Below are 23,733 nucleotides of genomic sequence, written 5' to 3'. Positions count from 1 at the left end.
CTGCATGTTGCTAGCACGATTGTGTGATTTATGGGGGACAGCAGTGCATGGGGGGGGGGGGGGGATTTACTTTCGGGAAACAGTATAGCAACAGAGGCTGGGCATTATATGCAGACCCAGCCTCTGTGTGCTTATAGGATTCTTAGAACCCACCTCGGGTTCTCTTTAAGGCATTGAATCTGAAGTTTTATGTATCTTGACAAATACAGAAAAATGATTTCCTGACTGTTGCTTCTTGGCAAATACGCTGAGAGCTCCACCCAATGGTATAAATATATTCTTACTAATAAAATACCATCACAAGTTGTATTTCATTGGTCTCAAACTGGATATGAAAAAGCTTTTTATGATCAGTCTGTATGAAAACAGGCTTTGTTTGGCCTTGGAATGTAAGCAGAGAATTCCATGCAGTAAACCAAAGGCTTCTTTCTGTTCACTCCTTTATGAGGCAATCTAAAACAAACAGATTTTAAATTCATGATTATTTTTATGTTTATACAGTGTTTTTACACATTTTTAACACTTTATTTTAAGCCTAGTTCACAGCGTGTCAGTTGCATTGCAGAATAATTCTGCATGTCAACTCACTACCCCATAAAACTCTATGGGCCTGTTCACAGTACTTTGTTGTATCTGATCACTTAAAGGAGAACTGAAGTAAGAGGCATATGGAGGCTGCCATATTTATTTCCTTTTAATCAATACCAGTTGCCTGGCAGCCCTGCTGGTCTATTTCTCTGCAGTAGTATCTGAATAACACCAGAAACAAGCATGCAGCTAGTCTTGTCAGATCTGACTTTAAAGTCTTAAACACCTGATCTGCTGCATGTTCAGGGGCTATGGCTAATAGTATTAGAGACAGAGGGTCAGCAGGACAGTCAGGCAACTGGAATTGATTAAAAGGAAATAAATATGGCAGCCTCCATATACCTCTTACTTCAGTTCCCCTTTAATTCAAACTTGCTGCGTGGAGCCAGAACATCTGAGCTATATACTCATCTTGTGTCAGTGATTGAGAAGCTGCTATAGGTAGAGGATCAGGACAACAGACGGGCAGGTTTATCAGGATGTTAGGATATATATATGTTTTCTAAGGAAAACAGCAATGGCTCCCTCCCTATTCCCTCTGTTTCAGATTTTTTTTAAAGAGTTAAAAGTCAAATTTGCAATCCCAAGTCAAACCAGGTCCAGTGACTTTGTAGGATGAGATCCCTGCACTTTGATTGGCCCAATAGGCTGCCTGTCACTTGACAGGCAGCCTATTGGGCCAAAGTGCGTGGATCTCGTCCTACAAGGTGAATCAACCCCCAAGTCAGCTAGCTAATTGTACAAGCTGTTAGTCGGTATTTCTCCTGTCTGGCTCTCGGGGAAATTGCTGAAACCCAAGAGAAGCTGAAGACGTGTCGGATGCTTCCGCTGCCCGGAGGATCAACTGTATACACATCACCATGGCAATAAGGCCATGAGCCCTCTGCTGCGCATGCACACTGCCCCATATTGTACGGCTCTCAGGGAAATACATTTTAAAATATGTGGCTTTTATGGCTCTCTCAGCCAAAAAGGTTCCTGACCCCTGCCCTAGACCTAGACACAATTCTGCGGGGACTATGAGATTTTTGAACTTTGTCCAATAATGAATGTCCCCGTTAAGCCTAATAAATTATGTTTGTTATGCTTAGTGAATCAAGCCATGTCTCTGTAAAATATCATTCATTACTAGAGAATGGCCTAACAAATTTGTCATATTTGAACCCCTAGATCAGGCTTTCTCAATGAGTAATGAGGGGCACTGTAATAGGGGGTAGCGAAATAAAAAGCCTCACTGACTTTTAAAGATCATGCCTCCTGCAAAATAAATGCAGGGGTTCCTCAAGATAAAAACATTATTTGCAGGGGTTCCTTGAGTTCCAAAAGTTATTTGCAGGGTTCCTCCAGGGTAAAAAGGTTGGGAAAAGGTTGCCCTAGATAATACAAATGTCAGGCGAGAACATCGGAAAGTATTTAAAAATATCACTTCAGTAGTTCTATGCAAAATATGGCTGAGATACACATCTATTGCTAAAAAGCAGTTCGGTGTGGTAACTCCTCATTTGCACTCATCAGTCTCTTGAAGAATTAACTTTCAGGAGTGATTCCACTCAGCAAATCTTCTTGAGCATACAGAGTCAACTTCCAAACTTTTTAGCTGATGTAACATCGCGTTGGATGTACATGGGTGAGAGACAAATAAAGGTTCAAAGATAAGATATCTACATAAACAATTCTAAAGGGGCCCATACACCTAATGATTTTCCCGCCGATTTGATCACAGTCATCGAATCGGCTGTGAAATCGAGGCGCACACCGCTGACAGAATGATCGATTTCTGTCCGAAATCGATCGTTCCCGTCAATCCGTCCGTGCGGAAGATTTTTCTCGATCGCCGGCGGGTCGGGAGTGCGTCGATAGCGGCGTTCGAATGCCCGACGACCGACGCAATACAGCGGGTATACATAACCTGTTCCGCCAGCGCAACTCCCCTGGTCCCTGCTGTCTTCTTTCCGCGCTGGGTTCCGGACCGCTGCAGCTACACAGAACTTCCTGTCCCGGCAGGAAGTTTAATGGGTAGAGCGCCCTCTACTGTTTAAACTTCCCCTGGACAGGAAGTTCAGTAGCTGCAGGAACGGTCCGGAGCCTGGAGCGGAGAAGAAGACAGCGGGGACCGGGGGAGTCGAGCCGGCAGAACAGGTAATGTATGCAGGGGGGGGGGGGGGCGGCAGCAGCGGCAGCTCCACAGAGTGTGACCGGTTTTAAGCTGATATCGATTCACAATCTGTTTGCAGTAAAGGTGGCCATACGATCCCTCTCTGATCAGATTCGATCAGAGAGGGATCTATCTGTTGGTCGAATCTGATGGCAAATCGACCAGTGTATGGCCACCTTAAGAAGGGGGGATTAGGACAAGGGGCAATGGAGGCAGAATCACAGAATCATAAAAATGTTTAGTAGTAATGTAGGATCCAAAGGTCAAAACTGAGTTTTGTTCGCCTTGTGTTTAAACAAAATTATCATCCTCAGAACAAAGGTTTGCAGTCCTGCCCAGATCCCCAACCATTGTTCAGAATCACTACATTCAGCTCTTCAGCATGATGTCCTGGCTGCAAATAATGGTACTCAAGAGATGTACACAAGTGTGTAGACATTCAGCACTCAACCCTCAGACCAGAAACCTACTAGGAGCGATTTCCTGAGCGCTTTGCAATTTGAAAACTCTTGCAAATGTAATGCTATGGGTGTGATCCCACTTGAGCTATGTGATTTTATAAAAATCCCCCATAGAATTGCATAAGCAAGAGCTTTTTCAAATCACATGTGTGCTGAGGACAATAAACATGCAATTTCAACAAAACCAAAGGGCCTACACAAAGTATCATAAGTAGCAGAATCTTATTATTATTCAACACAATACTCATGTGGACATATCAGAGAAATAAATATATACCGGTATGTATATGTATATATATATACAGTGTATATATATATATATATATATATATATATATATACAGTGGAGGAAATAATTATTTGACCCCTCACTGATTTTGTAAGTTTGTCCAATGACAAAGAAGTGAAAAGTCTCAGAACAGTATCATTTCAATAGTAGGTTTATTTTAACAGTGGCAGATAGCACATCAAAAGGAAAATCGAAAAAATAACCTCAAATAAAAGATAGCAACTGATTTGCATTTCATTGAGTGAAATAAGTTTTTGAACCCCTACCAACCATTAAGAGTTCTGGCTCCCACAGAGTGGTTAGACACTTCTACTCAATTAGTCACTCTCATTAAGGACACCTGTCTTAACTAGTCACCTGTATAAAAGACACCAGTCCACAGAATCAATCAATCAAGCAGACTCCAAACTCTCCAACATGGGAAAGACCAAAGAGCTGTCCAAGGATGTCAGAGACAAAATTGTAGACCTGCACAATGCTGGAATGGGCTACAAAACCATTAGCAAGAAGCTGGGAGAGAAGGTGACAATTGTTGGTGCGATTGTTCGAAAATGGAAGGAGCACAAAATGACCATCAATCGACCTCTCTCTGGGGCTCCACGCAAGATCTCACCTCGTGGGGTGTCAATGGCTCTGAGAAAGGTGAAAAAGCATCCTAGAACTACATGGGAGGAGTTAGTGAATGACCTCAAATTAGCAGGGACCACAGTCACCAAGAAAACCATTGGAAACACATTACACCGCAATGGATTAAAATCCTGCAGGGCTCGCAAGGTCCCCCTGCTCAAGAAGGCAAACTTACAAAATCAGTGAGGGGTCAAATAATTATTTCCTCCACCGTACATACCGGTATATATTCATTTCTTTGATATGTCCACATGAGTATTGTGTTGAATAATAATAAGATTCTGCTACTTATGATACTTTGTGTAGGCCCTTTGGTTTTGTTGAAATTGCATGTTTATTGTCCTCAGCACACATATACTGTGTGTATATATATATATATATATATATATATATATATATATATATATATATATATATATATATATATATATGTATATATATATACCGTATATATATACACACACAGACTGTATACAAGGCTAAGGTTCATTCTTTTTTTTTTTTATATCTCTGTGATACTGTATTTCCTCAAAATAACACGCATTGTTACCTTTACTGCAACATTATGACACTGTGACATAAGACACTTGATAATTGATTCATGTTATTGTACATTTGGGCGTTTAATCTTGCATGGTTGAGTTCCCCTGATAATCAGACTGCAGCTTCCTGTTGCCCAGATTATGTCTGAAGTTAGGTGATTGTCTGAAGCCCAGAATAGGGGATTCTAAAAAATATTTTGTAGACAGAGCCACCAAAAGAAATCGGAGGCTTCTACCACTGCAGAAGTTTCTTACAGCAGGGTAATTATTAGGCTAAAAATGAGGTGTTGATTGGAACCCCCTCAGCAGAAAATGGTTTGGTCCATGCTATTTTCTGTAGCTAGAAACCTCATAAATGACAAGATTATTCTGAAGCACAGAGCAAACTGTGTCACAAATGAAAGCACTCCATGTAATAGTGGTAATGGTCTGGACCAATACACAGTAAAAAAAGAAAAAGAAAAAAGAGTGACTGTTTGCCATGTTTTTTTTTTCTTAGAGTCTGAGATTGTCAGAAATCCAGTTAGAAGAGAGCTAGTATTTCCGTTTGGAGATCAGATGTTATAAACTCTATGGCCAAATGTATCTGTTCAACAGCAGTATGTGCTCCTATACACACGCTAGATTCTTAGCTGAGCCAGTCCTTAACCACTTGAGGACCATAGGCTTTACCCCCTTAAGGACCAGACCCTTTTTTTTCCATTCAGACCACTGCAGCATTCACGGTTTATTGCTCGCTCATACAACCTACCACCTAAATGAATTTTGGCTCCTTTTCTTGTCACTAATAAAGCTTTCTTTTGGTGCTATTTGATTGCTGCTGCGATTTTTACTTTTTATTATATTCATCAAAAAAGACATGAATTTTGTCAAAAAAATGATTTTTTTAACTTTCTGTGCTGACATTTTTAAAATAAAGTAAAATTTCTGTATACATGCAGCACGAAAAATGTGGACAAACATGTTTTTGATTAAAAAAAAAAAAAAACCATTCAGCCTATATTTATTGGTTTGGGTAATAGTTATAGCGTTTACAAACTATGGTGCAAAAAGTGAATGTTCCCATTTTCAAGCATCTCTGACTTTTCTGACCACCTGTCATGTTTCATGAGGAGCTAGAATTCCAGGATAGTATAAATACCCCCCAAGTGACCCCATTTTGGAAAGAAGACATCCCAAATTATTCACTCAGAGTGGGAGAAATATCTCTGTAAATGACAATTGTTTGATTTTGTCCATTTACAGAGATATTTCTCCCACTCAGCATGGGTATGTGTAAAAATACACCCCAAAACACATTATACTATTTCTCCTGAGTATGGCGATACCACATGTGTGGCACTTTTTTGCACCCTAACTGCGCTAAGGGGCCCAAAGTCCAATGAGTACCTTTAGGATTTCACAGGTCATTTTTGTTTCAAGACTACTCCTCATGGTTTAGGGCCCCTAAAATGCCAGGGCAGTATAGGAACCCCACTAATGACCCCATTTTAGAAAGAAGACTGGACTTTGGGCCCCTTAGCGCAGTTAGGGTGCAAAAAAGTGCCACACATGTGGTATCGCCGTACTCAGGAGAAGTAGTATAATGTGTGCATTTACAGAGATATTTCTCCCACTAAGCATGGGTATGTGTAAAAATACACCCCAAAACACATTATACTACTTCTCCTGAGTATGGCGATACCACATGTGTGACACTTTTTTGCAGCCTAGGTGCGCTAAGGGGCCCACCGTCCTATTCACAGGTCATTTTGAGGCATTTGTTTTCTAGGCTACTCCTCACGGTTTAGGGCCCCTAAAATGCCAGGGCAGTATAGGAACCCCACAAGTGACCCCATTTTAGAAAGAAGACATCCCAAGGTATTCCATTAGGTGTATGGCGAGTTCATAGAAGATTTTATTTTTGTCACAAGTTAGTGAAAAATGACACTTTGTGAAAAAAAAAACAATACAAATCAATGTCCGCTAACTTTTGACAAAAAATAAAATCTTCTATGAACTCGTCATACACAACACAGAATACCTTGGGGTGTCTTTTTTTCTAAAATGGGGTCACTTGTGGGGTTCCTATACCGCCCTGGCATTTTACGGGCCCAAAACCGTGAGTAGTCTGGAAACCAAATGTCTCAAAATAACTGTTCAGGGGTATAAGCATCTGGAAATTTTGATGACAGGTGGTCTATGAGGGGGCGAATTTTGTGGAACCGGTCATAAGCAGGGTGGCCTTTTAGATGACCGGTTGTATTGGGCCTGATCTGATGGATAGGAGGGGTGCTGTGGGCGATCAGGGGGCGGGGGGGGGGAAATCAGTGTGCTTGGGTGCAGACTAGGGTGGCTGCAGCCTGCTCTGGTGGTCCCTCGGACACTGGGACCACCAGGGCAGGAGGCAGCCTGTAAAATAGGCTTTGTATACATTACAAAGCCTATTATAAGCATGGATCGGCTGAGATTTGTATTCCTCCGCCCGCCGGCGCTGCTAAGTGGCTGGCGAGCTGGAGGCTAAATCCCCGGCCATCGATCCCCGGCGGAGGATCGCGTCACGGATGACGCAATCACTCCGTCCATGCCCGTACAAGGACCGCCGCCTCTGTGCAAGCGGCGGTCCTTGCGGGATCCACTTTCCGGCCGCCCCTGTGCAGTGGGCGGTCGGCAAGTGGTTAAACAACAACAACAAATAACATTTGTAGAGCGCTTTTCTCCCATAGGACTCAAAGCGCATAATCATGGCTCAGACCATCGTGGTACAGAGGAAGAATTTTATAAGACCGGAAATGCCAGACTAAACAGGTGGCTTTTCAGTCTGGATTTGAAGTGAGAGGGATATGGAGGCTGCCATATTAATTTCCTTTTAAACTTTACCAGTTTCCAGTCCATCCTGCTGATCCTCTGACTCTACTATTTTGAGCCATAAACCCTGAACAAGCATGCAGCAGATCAGGTGTTTCTGATATTATTGTCAGATTTGACAAGATTAGCTGCATGCTTGTTTCTGGTGTTATTCAGACACTACTGATGTCAAATAGATCAGCAGGGCTGCCAGGCAACTGGTATTGTTTAAAAGGAAATAAATATGGCAGCCTCTATATTCCTCTCACTTCAGTTGTCCTTTAACCTATTTTGGTTCCTGGACGTAGAAACTACGTCCAGGAACCATGCGCGCTCCCGCGGCCGATCGCGCGCATGCGCGCGGGCTCCCGGCCCGCGGTTCGTTAGCTAGGCAATCAGTGAATCGGGCTATGGTGCCTGATCACTGATTCCTCTCCCCCGCTGAAAAAGCGACAGCTTCTCTCGGAAACTGCGCCTTTTCTGGCTGTTACCTCCCCCATGCGTCTCTCTAAGCATATGTTACGCTGTAAACAAACTCATGGCCGCCATCTTGTGACCAAAAAGTAATACTACAACTAAAAGTTAAAAAAAAAATAAAAATCAACACACATTTACATTATAAACCTATTGTTTACATCCCACCCTCCCAAAACTACCCAAATAAAATGTTTAACCACTTCACCACTGAGGGGTTTTACCCCCTGAGCACCAGAGCAATTTTCACCTTTCAGCGCTCCTTCCATTCATTCGTCTATAACAGGGGTCCCCAAACATTTTGGGTCGGGGGCCGAGTCAATATACTTCAGACTACTGGGGGGCCGGAGTATACATAAAATTATGTAGAAGTCTTTGTGGGCCAGACAGTGAAGCATACCCAGGTGACAACCTGCAGTCCAGTTGGACAGCAGTGTCACCTGATGTGTAATTTGATTGTAAACAAGCAAATTACTGCTTTCTGGCTTCCATGTGGATGGGTGGTTCTAGCACTGCTATTCTATATGCGGACCACTAATATTTAAAGATGTAGCTGACCGCATCTATAAGTAATACATTTTGTGTGTGGGGGCCGGTAAAAAAGCCTCAGGGGGCCACACTCGGCCCGCGGGCCTTAGTTTGAGGACCACTGGTCTATAACTTTATCATTACTTATCACAATGAAATGAACTATATCTTGTTTTTTCCGCCACCAATTAGGCTTTCTTTAGGTGGGACATTATGCCAAGAATTATTTTATTCTAAATGTGTTTTAATGGGAAAATAGGAAAAATGTGGGAAAAAATTAATTATTTTTCAGTTTTCGGCCATTATAGTTTTTAAATAATGCATGCTACTGTAATTAAAACCCATGAAATTTATTTGCCCTTTTGTCCCGGTTATAAAACCGGTTAAATTATGTCCCTATCACAATGTTTGGCGCCAATATTTTATTTGGAAATAAAGGTGCATTTTTTTTCAGTTTTGCGTCCATCCCTAATTACAAGCCCATAGTTTATAAAGTAAAAGTGTTGTACCCTCCTGACATAAGTATTTAAAAAGTTCAGTCCCTAAGGTAACTATTTATGTATTTATTTTAATTGTAAATTTTTAAAAAAAATTTTAATTAAAAAAAAAAAAAAATGGGGAGTGTGGGAGGTAATGAGTTAATTTTTTGTGTATAAGTAATTCATTTGTATGTGAAAAATGTTTAGGGTGTAGTTTTACTATTTGGCCACAAGATGGCAACAGTAACTTTTTGTTTAATGCGACCTCCAAGCGTCCTTCCGGACACTTGGAGGAAGTACTAGGAGGCTGGGTACGTTTTTTTTTTTTTTTAACAATGATCGCGCTGCTTAGCGGAAAAGCAGCGGATCATTGCAGAGCTTAGACCAACAAACGGGAATGGATTTTCCCGTTCATTGATCTGCGGGCGAGTGGCGCGCTAGAGCGAGCGGGAGCGCGGGCAGCAGCGGGAGCGCGGAAGGTACGGATTTCTCTGTCCCTGGGGGTTAAAGGTTGGAAAAAGGGACGGAGAAATTCGTGCGGGCGGGGGTAAAGTGGTTAATATAAAAAAAAAAACATTACAATAAAAAAAACAACATGTAAGTATTTACCGAAGGGTCGAAACTTTTTAAATATCAATGTAAAGATGAAATATTTCTATATTTTTTTTATTTTAACCACTTCACCACTGAGGGGTTTTACCCCCTGAGCACCAGAGCAATTTTCACCTTTCAGCGCTCCTTCCATTCATTCGTCTATAACTTTATTATTACTTATCGCAATGAAATGAACTATATCTTGTTTTTTTCGCCACCAATTAGGCTTTCTTTAGGTGGGACATTATGCCAAGAATTATTTTTTTCTAAATGTGTTTTAATGGGAAAATAGGAAAAATGTGGGGAAAAAAATAATTATTTTTCAGTTTTCAGCCATTATAGTTTTTAAATAATGCATGCTACTGTAATTAAAACCCATGAAACGTATTTGCCCTTTTGTCCCGGTTATAAAACCATTTAAATTATGTCCCTATCACAATGTTTGGCGCCAATATTTTATTTGGAAATAAAGGTGCATTTTTTTCAGTTTTGCGTCCATCCCTAATTACAAGCCCATAGTTTATAAAGTAACAGTGTTATACCCTCTTGACATAAATATTTAAAAAGTTCAGTCCCTAAGGTAACTATTTATGTATTTTTTTTAATTGTAAATTTTTTATTTTTTTTTTAATTACAAAAAAAAAAAAAATGGGGAGTGTGGGAGGTAATGAGTTAATTTTATGTGTAAAAGTCATTTATTTGTATGTGAAAAATGTGTAGGGTGTAGTTTACTATTTGGCCACAAGATGGCCACAGTAACTTTTTGTTTTAATGCGACCTCCAAGCTTCCTTCCGGAAGCTTGGAGGAAGTATAATGAGCATGGACACGTGAGTTTTTTCTCACAATGATCGCGCTGCCCATAGGAGAGCAGCTGATCATTGCGGGGCTTAGATCAACGAACGGGAATGGATTTTCCCGTTCATTGATCTCTGGGCGAGCGGGCGGCGGCGGTTTTACTAGCGGCGGGCGGCGTGTTTACGAGCGGGAGCGCGGGCAGCGTCGGGAACGCGGAAAGTACGTGTTTCTCCGTCCCTGGTTTTTAAAGGATGGAAAAAGGGGCGGAGAAATACGTACGCGCGGGGGTAAAGTGGTTAAACTTGTAAATAGTGATTGATGCAAAACGGAAAAAATGCACCTTTATTTCCAAATAAAATATTGTCGCCATACATTATGATAGGGACATAATTTTAACGGTGTAATAACCGGGACATATGGGCAAATACAATACGTGAGTTTTAGCTATGGAGGTATGTATTATTTTAAAACTATAATGGCTGAAAACTGAGAAATAGTCAATTTTTTTCGTTTTTTTCTTATTCTTCCTGTTAAAATGCATTTACAGTAAAGTGTACCCCCCAAAGAAAGCCTAATTGGTGGCGGAAAAAACAAGTTATAGATCAGTTCATTGTGATAAGTAGTGATAAAGTTATAGGCTAATGAATGGGAGGTGAACATTTCTCAAGTGAAAACGACAAAACGCGAATGGGTTAACCTCCTCGGCGTTCTATTGAGATCGCCAGGGAGGCTGCGGGAGGGTTTTTTTTTAATTAAAAAAAAACTATTTCATGCAGCCAACTGAAAGTTGGCTGCATGAAAGCCCACTAGAGGGCGCTCCGGAGGCGTTCTTCCGATCGCCTCCGGCGCCCATAATAAACAAGGAAGGCCGCAATGAGCGGCCTTCCTTGTTTTGCTTAGATCGTCGCCATGGCGACGAGCGGAGTGACGTCATGGACGTCAGCCGACGTCCTGACGTCAGCCGCCTCCGATCCAGCCCTTAGCGCTGGCCGGAACTTTTTGTTCCGGCTGCGCAGGGCTCAGGCGGCTAGGGGGGCCCTCTTTCGCCGCTGCTCGCGGCGAATCGCCGCAGAGCGGCGGCGATCAGGCAGCACACGCGGCTGGCAAAGTGCCGGCTGCGTGTGCTGCACTTTATTTGATAAAAATCGGCCCAGCAGGGCCTGAGCGGCAGCCTCCGGTGGTGATGGACGAGCTGAGCTCGTCCATACCGCTCAGGAGGTTAAAGGACCTCTGTCGCGAAAATCTTAAAATGTTAAATATATGTAAACATATGCAATTAAGAAGTACGTTTCTTCCAGAGTAAAATGAGCCATAAATTACTTTTCTCATATGTTGCTGTCACTTACAGTAGGAAGCAGAAATCTGACAGAACCAACAGGTTTTCGACTAGCCCATCTCCTCATGGGGGGTTCACAGGGATTTTTTATTTTCAAAATGCACTTAGTGAATGGCAGTTGCTTCGTCCAACTGCCAAAAAACTGTATGGTGAGCAGGGAGGCTGGCCAGCATCTTTGTATACATTTTTTTCAGGGAGTGTCTTTATAAAGAATAAAGGTCATGCTGAGAATCCCCCATGAAGAAATGGACTAGCCCAAAATCTGTCGGTAATGTTAGATTTCTACTACTTACTGTAAGTGACAGCAACATAGGAGAAGTAATTTATGGCTCATTTTACTGAGGAAGAAATGTACTTCTTATTTTTATGTACCATATATACTCGCAAGCAAGCCGAATTTTTGACCCCCCAAAAGTGGGCCAAAAGTTGGGGGGTCGGCTTGCTTGCGAGTCTCGTTGGTCGTAGGCCGCCCCTCTTCCCCGCCCCGCCGCTACTATTAGCTTACTGTGCGGCTTCCAATAGTCCCCTCTCCGTCTCCAGCATGTAAATAGCTCACAGCAGCTCGCTCCACGGCGGCTGCTGTGTGATGACAGGAAGCTGTAGGCAGAGCGGTTTCCATAGTAACGGCGATACACATCGCCGTTACAGGAAACCGCTCTGCCTACAGCTTCCTGTCATCACACAGCAGCCGCCGTGGAGCGAGCTGCTGTGAGCTATTTACATGCGGGAGACGGAGAGGGGACTACTGGAAGCCGCACAGTAAGCTAATAGCAGCGGCGGGGGGGGGGGGGGGGGGGGTGTTGGTTGAGCTGGGGGGGCACTATACTAGCTATGCCGAGCACGATACTATCTATACTTGGGCACTAAACTAGCTATACCGAGCCCTATACTAGCTATACTGAACACTATACTAGCTATACTTGGGCACTATACTAGCTATACCTGGCACTATACTGAGCACTATACTAGCTATACCTGGCACTATACTAGCTATACTGAGCACTATACTACCTATACTTGGGCACTATACTAGCTATACCTGGCACTATACTGAGCACTATACTAGCTATACTGGGCACTATACTAGCTATACCTGGCACTATACTACCTATACTGAGCACTATACTAGCTATACTTGGGCACTATACTAGCTATACCTGGCACTATACTAGCTATACTGGGCACTATACTAGCTATACCTGGCACTATACTGAGCACTATACTAGCTATACCTGGCACTATACTAGCTATACCTGGCACTATACTAGCTATACTGAGCACTATACTAGCTGTACTTGGGCACTATACTAGCTATACCTGGCATTATACTGAGCACTATACTAGCTATACTTGGGCACTATACTAGCTATACCTGGCACTATACTGAACACTATACTAGCTATACTGGGCACTATACTAGCTATACTTGGGCACTATACTAGCTATACTGAGCACTATACTATCTATACTGAGCACTTTACTAGCTATACTTGGGCACTATACTAGCTATACCGAGCACTATACTACCTATACTGTGCACTTTACTAGCTGTACTGGGCACTATACTAGCTATACTGGGCACTTCACTAGCTATACTGGGCACTATACTAACTATACTGGGACACACTGGGGGGGATCACACGGCCAGCATTTCCTACCCCCGGCTTATATGAGGGTCAATCATTTTTTCCTGGTTTTTCAGGAAAAAGTTGGGGGGTCGGCTTATATGCGGGTCGGCTTGCTTGCGAGTATATACGGTATTTTAAATTTTAGTGACCCCCTAGGCCATGTTTATTCCAGCATGTGTACCTAACTGAAGTTGGTTCACATGAAGATTACTCAGGTAAACATGAGAAGAACATGCAAGCTCCATAATGCAAAGTGCCTGATTGTTATTAATATTCTGAAACAACCACAAGGGTAAGCAGCCCTCTCCTTCACCCCCCACATCCAAACCATTGCTAGGGTCATTTACGCAACATCTCCAAGATTCGACCATTGCTGACCCCAGACACTACCAAACTCCTTGTCCATGCCCTTATCATCTCCCGCCTGGACTACTGCAACACCCTCCTGTCAGGCCTTCCTCAAAACCGCATCGCTCCCCCCCCCCCCCCCCCCCCCCCCTACAATCCATCATGAACACAGCAGCCAGACTAATCTACTCCTCCCACCACTCTGTCTCCACAACTCCTGTCTGCAAATCCCTTCACTGGCTTCCAATTCACTTCAGAATCAGCTTCAAGATCCTATGTTTTGCATACAAAGCTATACACAAGTCCTGCTCGACCTTCATCTCTGACCTGGTCAGCAGATACACACCTGGCCGTCCACTTCGCTCCTCCAACAACCTCTTCCTAACCACCCCACGCATCTCACACTCCCATGCTCGACTACAGGTACTGTGGTACTCTCTTCCACTGCCCATCAGGCTTGCCCCCTCCTTCAACACCTTCAAAAAAGCACTCAAAACTCACTTCTTCAAGGAGGCCTACCTCACCTTGACGCTGCCCTAACTTTCTGCCGAGAACTTCTTGATACAACCCCCCTCCTTTTGTGTCACCACCCCCTCCCTCTAGATTGTAAGCCTTTGGCACGGAACTCTCCCCTTATGTATCATACTTCATTGTACACCCTACCCAGAATATGTAAACCTGTATAATTAGCACTACCACCAGTGTATGATCTGGCATTATACTACCTGTATTGTATTGTGCATCTTATTGCTTTTTATTACCTGTATTGTTGTCAGGGCCGTTTCTTGCCCCGTTCAGCCGGTTCTGCTGAACGGGGCGCCGATGAGAGTGACTGATTGGGGGGCGCCAGGCAGAGGGATGTGACGTCACTGCTAGGAGCCGGTGACGCGGGGACACAGTGCAGCGAGAGGCAGGAGGAGCTGTGCACCAGCGCGATCACCGGCTTCCTAGATCTTTCTGGGCGCTCCTGCGCAGGGCCAAGCCTGGGCGGGCGCTCTCCCCCCGTGGCCACCGCTCTCTCCCTCCCTCTAGCCGCCGGCGCCGCCGCGTCAGACCTCGATCAGGCGGCGACCAGTAGTGCGGGCGCTAGGACCTAGCACGCCGCACTGATATGCGGAAGTGACATCACTTCCGCATATAGAGCGTGTGCGTCCGGCTCCCTCTTACTGGTCGGGTCGCCCGCTGATCGAGGTCTGACGCTGCTGCAAGGTGAGGGGGTAGCGGTGGCGGCCAGAGGGGGGTCCCCTTTCGCTCACTCACTCGGGTCCCTATACCCCTGGCTCCATATACTGGGCACATATACCCCCTGGCTCCATATACTGGGCACATATACCCCCTGGCTACATATACTGGGCACATATACCCCCTGGCTCCATATACTGGCCACATATACCCCTTGGTGCCATATACTGGGCACATATACCCCTGGCTCCATATACTGGGCACATATACCCCTGGCTCCATATACTGGGCACATATACCCCTGGCTCCATATACTGGGCACATATACCACCTGGCTCCTACTGGGCACATATACCCCCTGGCTACATATACTGGGCACATATACCCCCTGGCTCCATATACTGGGCACATATACCCCCTGGCTCCATATACTTGGCACATATACCCCCTGGCACCATATACTGGGCACATATACCTCTGGCTCCATATACTGGGCACATATACCCCCTGGCTCAATATACTGGGCACATATACCCCCTGGCTCCATATACTGGGCACATATACCCCCTGGCGCCATATACTGGGCACATATACCTCTGGCTCCATATACTGGGCACATATACCCCCTGGCTACTGGGCACATATACCCCCTGGCTCCATATACTGGGCACATATACCCCCTGGTGCCATATACTGGGCACATATACCTCTGGCTCCATATACTGGGCACATATACCCCCTGGCTCCATATACTGGGCACATATACCCCCTGGCTCCATATACTGGGCACATATACCCCCTGGCACCATATACTGGGCACATGTACCCCCTGGCTCCATATACTGGGCACATATACCCCCTGGCTCCATATACTGGGCACATATACCCCCTGGCTCCATATGCTGGGCACATATACCCCCTGGCTCCATATACTGGGCACATATACCCCCTGGCTCCATATACTGGGCACATATACCCCCTGGCTCCATATACTGGGCACATATACCTCTGGCTACATATACTGGGCACATATATCCCTGGCTACATATACTGGTGACACTGGCTGTTTGTCATTATGTGCATTTACTGGTGAAAAGCTGTCTCTTGTTAAGTGCATTTACTGGTGAAAAGCGGTCTCTTGTTAAGTGCATTTACTGGTGAAAAGCGGTCTCTTGTTAAGTGCATTTACTGGTGAAAAGCGGTCTCTTGTTATGTGCATTTACTGGTGAAAAGCTGTCTCTTATGTGCATTTACTGATGAAAAGCTGTCTCTTATGTGCATTTACTGCTGAAAAGCGGTCTCTTATGTGCATTTACTGGTGAAACAAACTGTCTCTTATGTGCATTTACTGGTGAAACGCTGTCTCTTATGTGCATTTAGTGGAGAAATTTTGTCAGTAAAAATCTTTTGTCAGTAATTTTTTAGGCATTTGTCAGTAAAAAATAACGTGAAAGGTTGGCAACACTGGCAGGCTGCGGGGCGCAACGGGAAAGATACAGGCAGCCCACCTCACGCTTGGGCTTGGCTGGGGGAGGAGCCAACGACAGCGAGCAAGAGTAGGGTGGCCGCATGCAGCCATAAATATGCAGTGTGTGACTGCGTCGCACTTGCAGAGCCTCTCGGCCTGAGTCAGTCCAGAGACTAGCAGACTCGCAGGCAGCCAAAGCCAGCCAGGAGCAAGCCCATGGAAGAGGGGTAGCAAAAATAAATAAATAAATAAATAAAAATGGTGAGTTGGTTTCAAGAAGCCTTTTGACATGATTTCACTTAGCAGCTTTGATTTTGAGGAAGGGGGAGGGGGGGGGGGGGCATATTTTTTGACTCTCGAACTGGGTGAAATTTAGCCTAGAAACTGCCCCGATTGTTGTACCTATTGTCTATTACCTGTATAGTGCTGTCGGTCACCCGTTATCATCTGTAATGTTATGTATTGTACAGCGCTGCGTAATATGTCGGCCCTATAGAAATCCAATAAATAATAATAAGCATGACACTACAGTTTGGGACAGCTATAGCTGCAGCAGTTGGATGAACAGTTAAATCTAAAGAACATACCACTGGAAGCAGTGACATAATGGTTGCACTTGTTACGGAGGAGACGTTGTGGCAGCTACTGTCATGGGGGAAATAATGACAGCAATTGCTATAGCCGGGAACAATGACTGAACTTGTGTTACAGTGGATATTGTGGCTGTGCTTGAGAAAAACAGATTATTACATAGGTGTGTAAGATTGTTTAAAGTGATTTTGTGAATAAAATTAGAATCACTATGTTATGATGTCATATCATTAGATTGTGTTTTATTGTACATGTGTATGTTTATGTGACATTATCCTCTGGTTATATCACCTTATTCAGTATTTATGAGCTCTTGAAAGGACTTGGATGAGTTTCACCATTTCATGTTATCTGTTTTCATGCCAGGTCTCCACAACGCTTGCTGTTAGACCTCCTATGCTCTGAGCGGAGTTACGTGCAGTCTTTACGGCGGTCTCTGGAGGTCAGAGGGTCGTGTCCGGCTGGCCTGGCACTCAGAGGGAGCCTAGAGCAGCTTCTGAACTTCCACACTCACTTCCTGAGAGACCTCCAGAACTGTGTGCCTCACCCCTTCACTGTGTCATACTGCTTCCTGCAACATGTGAGTGTCTCTCTTGGATTCTAATCTATCTGCCTCACAGCTGTGCTTCCATATTGCACAATATATCTGCATTTATACTTGCTAACATTTATCTGAATAATGTCACAAACTAGGAACACAGTTTCCGATTTCCCAATTGTCTGTATAAATCCCTTATTTAGAAGTGATGAAAGCAACATCTGTTGTGTCATGTGTTGCAGGCTGACCAGTTACGTTTGTACTCGCTCTATGTGAAGAACAGGCAAAAGGTAGAGCTGTTCCTTCCATCCCCCAGTGGGAGCTTGAAGGTGAGTCATGATTCATTTTTTTCTCTCATTTCTGGATGCATTGAAAGTGAACTGATATACTGACCTTCTTCTTTGGAGGATCAGTCTTCAGTTTTACCTACTAAGAACCAGAGAGGTGTTTGTGAATCAACTGTAACTTCTATATATATCTGTTTGTAATAAATAAGACTACATTATGAAGACTATAGCTACTTCATAAACCTTTTTAGACTTCATTAATAAGTAAAACTTAAAAAAGATCTCAGATTGTAAGGGAAAAAAACTACTCTGTCAAAAGCAAGGCTGTGGAGTCAGAGAAATTTTGGGTACCTGGAGTCGGAGTCAGAAGTTTCATAAACTGATGAGTCGGAGTCCGGTGATTTTTGTACCGACTTAACAGCCCTGGTCAAAATTGGCTTGCATTTGTCGAACAGACATGCTTGTTGAAAAAATGGCCCCAATTCACTAAGCTCATTTAATAACAATTCTGTGCTGTTTTTACTGTTATCGCCATGGTGATAAAGCATGTAGTTACTATATACTAAGCAATTTACCTCAGGCAAACCTTAAAATAAGGATTCTGTCTTTAAGTTAAGGAGTGGTTTCTAAAGTTAAGGTTTTAATCTTTAAACTAAGAACAGAATTCCAAAGTTAAAGACAAGATGTTAATTCACAGAGAGGAATGCAAGTGATAAGAAGTGTGTGAGGAGTTATCACCTGGCCTGAGCTGTCGTAAAGTGGAGTGTTACTACACAATTTCGAAAACAAGAAGCCAGTACCCAATAAAGCAGCACCAATCTAAGCTCAGATTTTACACAAAATAACAATCAGTTTTATTGTGAATAAACACTTCAAAAAGTAATAAAAACAATTAAAATCACCGAAAGATGATGCACAAGGTGTACAAACAATTCATAGATAGATCATAAATAATTAATTACAGGACCTCCAAGAAGCAAATAAAAAACAATAATACTGAAACACACATGTTCCAACAATAATAATATATGTAAATATACACACAGCCAACCATATAGATCAGGGGTGCCCACACTTTTTCGGCTCGCGAGCTACTTTAAAATTTGCTGAGGCCAGGAGATCTACCAACGTCCCAAATGCTAAGCACCCCCCCCCCCCCCGCGTAGGTTAGCCAGGTATATGTGCCTGCAGCATAGGTTACGTGGCCTCGGTATAGGTTAGCCTGGTATATGGGCCCTCAGTGTAGATTAGCCAGGTATATGGGCCCTCAGTGTAGATTAGCCAGGTATATGGGCCCCCAGTGTAGTTAGCCAGGTATATGGGCCCTCAGTGTAGTTAGCCAGGTATATGGGCCCTCAGTTTAGGTTAGCCAGGTATATGGGCCCTCAGTGTAGGTTAGCCAGGTATATGGGCCCTAAGTGTAGTTAGCCAGGTATATGGGCCCTCAGTGTAGGTTAGCCAGGCATATGTGCCCTCAGTGTAGGTTAGCCAGGCATATGGGCCCTCAGTGTAGTTAGCCAGGCATATGGGCCCCCAGTGTACGTTAGCAAGGTATATGGGCCCCCAGTGTAGGTTAGCAAGGTATATGGGCCCCCAGTGTAGGTTAGCAAGGTATATGGGCCCCCAGTGTAGGTTAGCAAGGTATATGGGCCCCCAGTGTAGGTTAGCAAGGTATATGGGCCCCCAGTGTAGGTTAGCAAGGTATATGGGCCCCCAGTGTACGTTAGCAAGGTATATGGGCCCCCAGTGTAGGTTAGCCAGGTATATGGGCCCCCAGTGTAGGTTAGCAAGGTATATGGGCCCCCAGTGTAGGTTAGCAAGGTATATGGGCCCCCAGTGTAGGTTAGCAAGGTATGTGGGCCCCCAGTGTAGGTTAGCAAGGTATATGGGCCCCCAGTGTAGGTTAGCAAGGTATATGGGCCCCCAGTGTAGGTTAGCAAGGTATATGGGCCCCCAGTGTAGGTTAGCAAGGTATGTGGGCCCCCAGTGTAGGTTAGCAAGGTATATGGGCCCCCAGTGTAGGTTAGCAAGGTATATGGGCCCCCAGTGTAGGTTAGCAAGGTATGTGGGCCCCCAGTGTAGGTTAGCAAGGTATATGGGCCCCCAGTGTAGGTTAGCAAGGTATATGGGCCCCCAGTGTAGGTTAGCAAGGTATAGGTTCCCCAGTGTAGGTTAGCCAGGTATATGGGCCCCCAGTGTAGGTTAGCAAGGTATATGGGCCCCCAGTGTAGGTTAACCAGGTATATGGGCTCTCCAGGGGTATTTACCTGCAGCGTAGGTTAGCAGGCAGGCAGAGGAGAAGAGGCGGCGAGGAGAGACTAGTGTTGTCCGGATCATGAACGATTCGGATCTTTGATCCGAATCTATTTTATGAGTCGATCATCCGAATCATCAAAATGAACGATTCGGATCGCAAAAGGGGCGGGGCCAGGAGCGACACGCCCCCTCTTAGCGGGCAGCGGGGTCCTGGAAGCAGAGATCGCTCTGTTGGATGGGAGCCAGCCTTGCAGGGAGACGGGTAGATGAGAGAGAGGGGACATGGGTGCCACTGCCAGATATGTGTAGAGCACACATACTGGCTATAACGTGCTGCTCATTATAGGCTGCCTGTTCCGTAGTGCTGCACAGTGAACACATGGGAAGCTTTTGGCTCAGCACAGCTCAGTAACTTTGCAGACAGTGTGATTGAAAGGCAATATAATCCTCCTGCACTCGGCACTAAACAGCTGCACTTATCTTCTGGGAATGCTTTCTTTCACTGTGCGACCTTTTCTTTCAAAGTGTACAGATGAACATATAGGTGAAATATATGTAAAGCATATGACTTCAGCATGTGGGTATTATGTGCAAACATTCTGCTCTCTGCTCGTCCCTCCTCCCTTCTCTGTCCACTCCCTGCCCTCTGTCCATCTTCTCCCCTTCTCTGTGTGTCCACCCCCCTCTCCTCCTGTCCACAGACCTGTCCTGCTGTTCATTTCACCCCCCAAATGCTTCCGGTAGTAAAATGATCCGAGATTCGGATCAAAGATCCGGATCTCTTCAATGAACCGATTCGAATCATCCGGATCATTGAAAAGATCCGAACTTCCCATCTCTAGGAGAGACTAGCAGGCCAATGGGATGCAGGAGAGAAGCGGCGGCGAAGAGAGGCGGCTCAGCCGCTACGTCATGGCTGGGGGCGGCGCCGGGCACGTTACAAGCACGCACGTTGCGGGCTGCCCGTCGCCGCCCACAGCCATGACATAGCAGCCACGCCGCCTCTCTCCTCCCTCTCTCCTCGCCTGCATCCTTATTGGCCAGCAGCTAAACGATGAGCTGCTGGCCGCAACAAACTTTACTTTTACGAGACGCGGCCGAGAGGCCGCGATCTACCAAGAAGGCGGTCGCGATCTACCGGTAGATCGCGATCGACCTATTGGGCAGCCCTGATATAGATAATGATTGCAAAGTAATGTGCTAAGATGAAAAAATACCAAGGGGCTATGTAGATATTAATGACAAGCAAGAGGAAACCACTACACTGGAATAAGGTGCATATTGGAAAAAGTGAGAAGTGAAAGGTGCTTACGTGCCAAAGTAAAGAGAGGAGGACCAGGTATACTCAGCGCAAAACCACCTTTAATGCATCTCACGGTTACCCCCGATTCTGAGAAGGCTGGTGTGTTACTACAGACTGCAATGTAAAGTGCAGGCTTCTGAGCTGTATGCTTTATTTTTTACTAGTTTATGCAGAATGGGACTCTGTAACTTTCAGCTCCATCCCTATTCACCACTAATTGTCATGAAGTAGGATGGGAAGAGGCAACCAAGCATTTTGGTTGTTTGGTCTGGAGATCAGATAATTTGCATCAGATAATTTGCATACTTTAACAATGTTTGCCTCTGTGGGGCTTTTGTCTTAATTCTCACCTTATCATAATTATTCTAACATACTGTATGCATCAGTGGCTAAAGGTGCGCGTGCGTACACACGCACTACGGCCGCCAACGACGGGTCCATCAGACCCTCTCGCTGGGCGGACTTTTAGTCAACAGTAGCGCGTGTGTACGCTCTGTCGGCGGACTGATAAGGCTGTTTCTGAACAATCCGCTGAGTGGTTCGTTCACAAACAGCCTTATCAGTCCGCCGACAGCGCGTACACACGCACTACTGTCGGATGAACGTCTGCCCAGCGGGAGGGTCTGATGGACCCGCCGTTGGTTGCCGCATGTAGTGTGTGTGTACGCACCTTAGGAGGAAAGTTCTAACACATATTGGCAGATTACTCCATTCCTATCAAAAGGTGGCCTGCTGTGTGTGTATGCAGATGGCAGGGACATTATGTTGTAAACTCATTTGGAACAGAGGCTGATGTGAATGTTTTATGGATTCCGCAGTATGCTGCATAAAATAAATTTGAATTTTTTGTACAGTCAGAGGCTCATGGCCGATGCAGGTGGTGATTTCGGAATCACTATACACAATCCTTTATCTTACACCTGTACCATTTATGCTTTAAGATAAGAGAAACACTGTTCAAGATAAATATAATTACATCACTTTCTGTCCTTCAGAGGTGTTCACATTCTGATGTGCCATTCACATGGTGAGGTCTTAGTTGGGGTGAAGCCAGTTACCCTATCAGTAGATGAAACGAGCACTTGGAAGAAACCCACACAAATATGGAACTACCATATGGGTGTCTTGGACCCTACAGCAGCAAGGCCAGAGTGCTATCCAATTAGTCACTTTTTTCTTTAATATAAGGGATATGGAAAAACTTTGCGCGGAGCTGACACTTTAAAAGTGAAAGTGTTTCACTTTGCCAGTGGTCATTTCAAATGCCAACTGAATGGAAGCCTGAAGAAAGTGTAGTTTGGAAGGTGCCACTGCTGACTTGATACTGCATGTTGGCTGTTCTGATGTTTATCTACCTGTAATATGTTCAGAGCCACTGACCTTGAACAGAGATGGAGATCCAGGGGTTTACCACCTGCCCATTCACACATATGCGGCTGGATGGTGGTGTGGATTGGCCCAACCAGAAAACCGCTACATGCAGCGTCCAGAGTCCAAACCTATCTGATACTGTTTGAAACCAGTTTGATACTGTTCGGAATCTGAGACTTGGATCTGACTGATTGGCATTGAGTAAGGGAATCTTTATTAAAACTTGGCATCGCCACAGCAAGAAGATTTATTATAAGTGGAAGGACATAGATCCTCCTCTTTTTAAATGGATAGAGGAAATGGTGTCTTATATTGCTGATGAGGAGTGGAAGGTTTGGTCTAAGGAAGAAAATATACTCTGCATAGGGGATGGACGGTGAGGCAACTTTGGGATGAGCGTATTTCATAGTTTTAAAATGGTGGACCTGAGAGGGTCTCGTAGAGGATGGGGGGGGGGGGGGGGGGATAGGGAGAGCAAGGAGAATGGGGATGAGAGTGTTGGGTGGGGTAAAGATGTTTTTTCCTCTGAGAGGGTGAGTAAGAAGGAGGAGAAATTGGTTGGTGCATGGTGATAGGTGTTTTGTGAGAATGGTTGTAACTAGATGTGGTAAAGTTACTAGGATGCAAGCTGTTCAGCTATAAACTGATAGTTGGTAAATTACTAAATAATATTATACTATCATACTAATCATATTAACATTTGGTAACTGTAGAACACAAAATATATAGTTATATAATGCCATGATGGAAATTGAAATTGTCATTTTAGTGTAGTTAAAGGGAAATAAGATGGTAGAAACTAGCAACCATAAATAAATCCCCTTACTATGCGTTTCCTTTAGATGTGTTTTTTATTTGTTTGTTTTTTGTTTTTTTTACCAATCTCATTAGGCATTTGAAGTACATGAGACAATGTGAACACATTCTTCTTTAGTGAATATGGAACTGTATGCTGAATTATCAAATTATCAAGAATTTGAAAGATTGTTAGAAGGTGTTTTACATGTTTTAGAGATTTCCACATTTGGGTATAATCATATTTTGGCTACATGTTTGTGCACAATTC

At 44.3% G+C, this 23,733-nt stretch overlaps 1 protein-coding gene across 1 annotated transcript in view; it reads left to right on the top strand.

Annotated features, from left to right (window-relative positions):
* ARHGEF40 (Rho guanine nucleotide exchange factor 40) overlaps nt 1–23,733 on the top strand; it is a 168,527-nt gene that overhangs the window by 103,787 nt on the left and 41,007 nt on the right. The window contains exons 13-14 of the mRNA XM_068240785.1: nt 17,279–17,492; nt 17,693–17,779. Coding sequence (XP_068096886.1) covers nt 17,279–17,492; nt 17,693–17,779 — 301 coding nt within the window. The remainder of the gene's footprint in view (nt 1–17,278; nt 17,493–17,692; nt 17,780–23,733) is intronic.

Source organism: Hyperolius riggenbachi, chromosome 1 (assembly GCF_040937935.1).
Source record: "Hyperolius riggenbachi isolate aHypRig1 chromosome 1, aHypRig1.pri, whole genome shotgun sequence".
Taxonomy (NCBI): Eukaryota; Metazoa; Chordata; class Amphibia; order Anura; family Hyperoliidae; genus Hyperolius; species Hyperolius riggenbachi.
The sequence above is the reverse complement of the archived record's forward strand: the minus strand, read 5'-3'. Positions and strand labels throughout refer to the sequence as shown.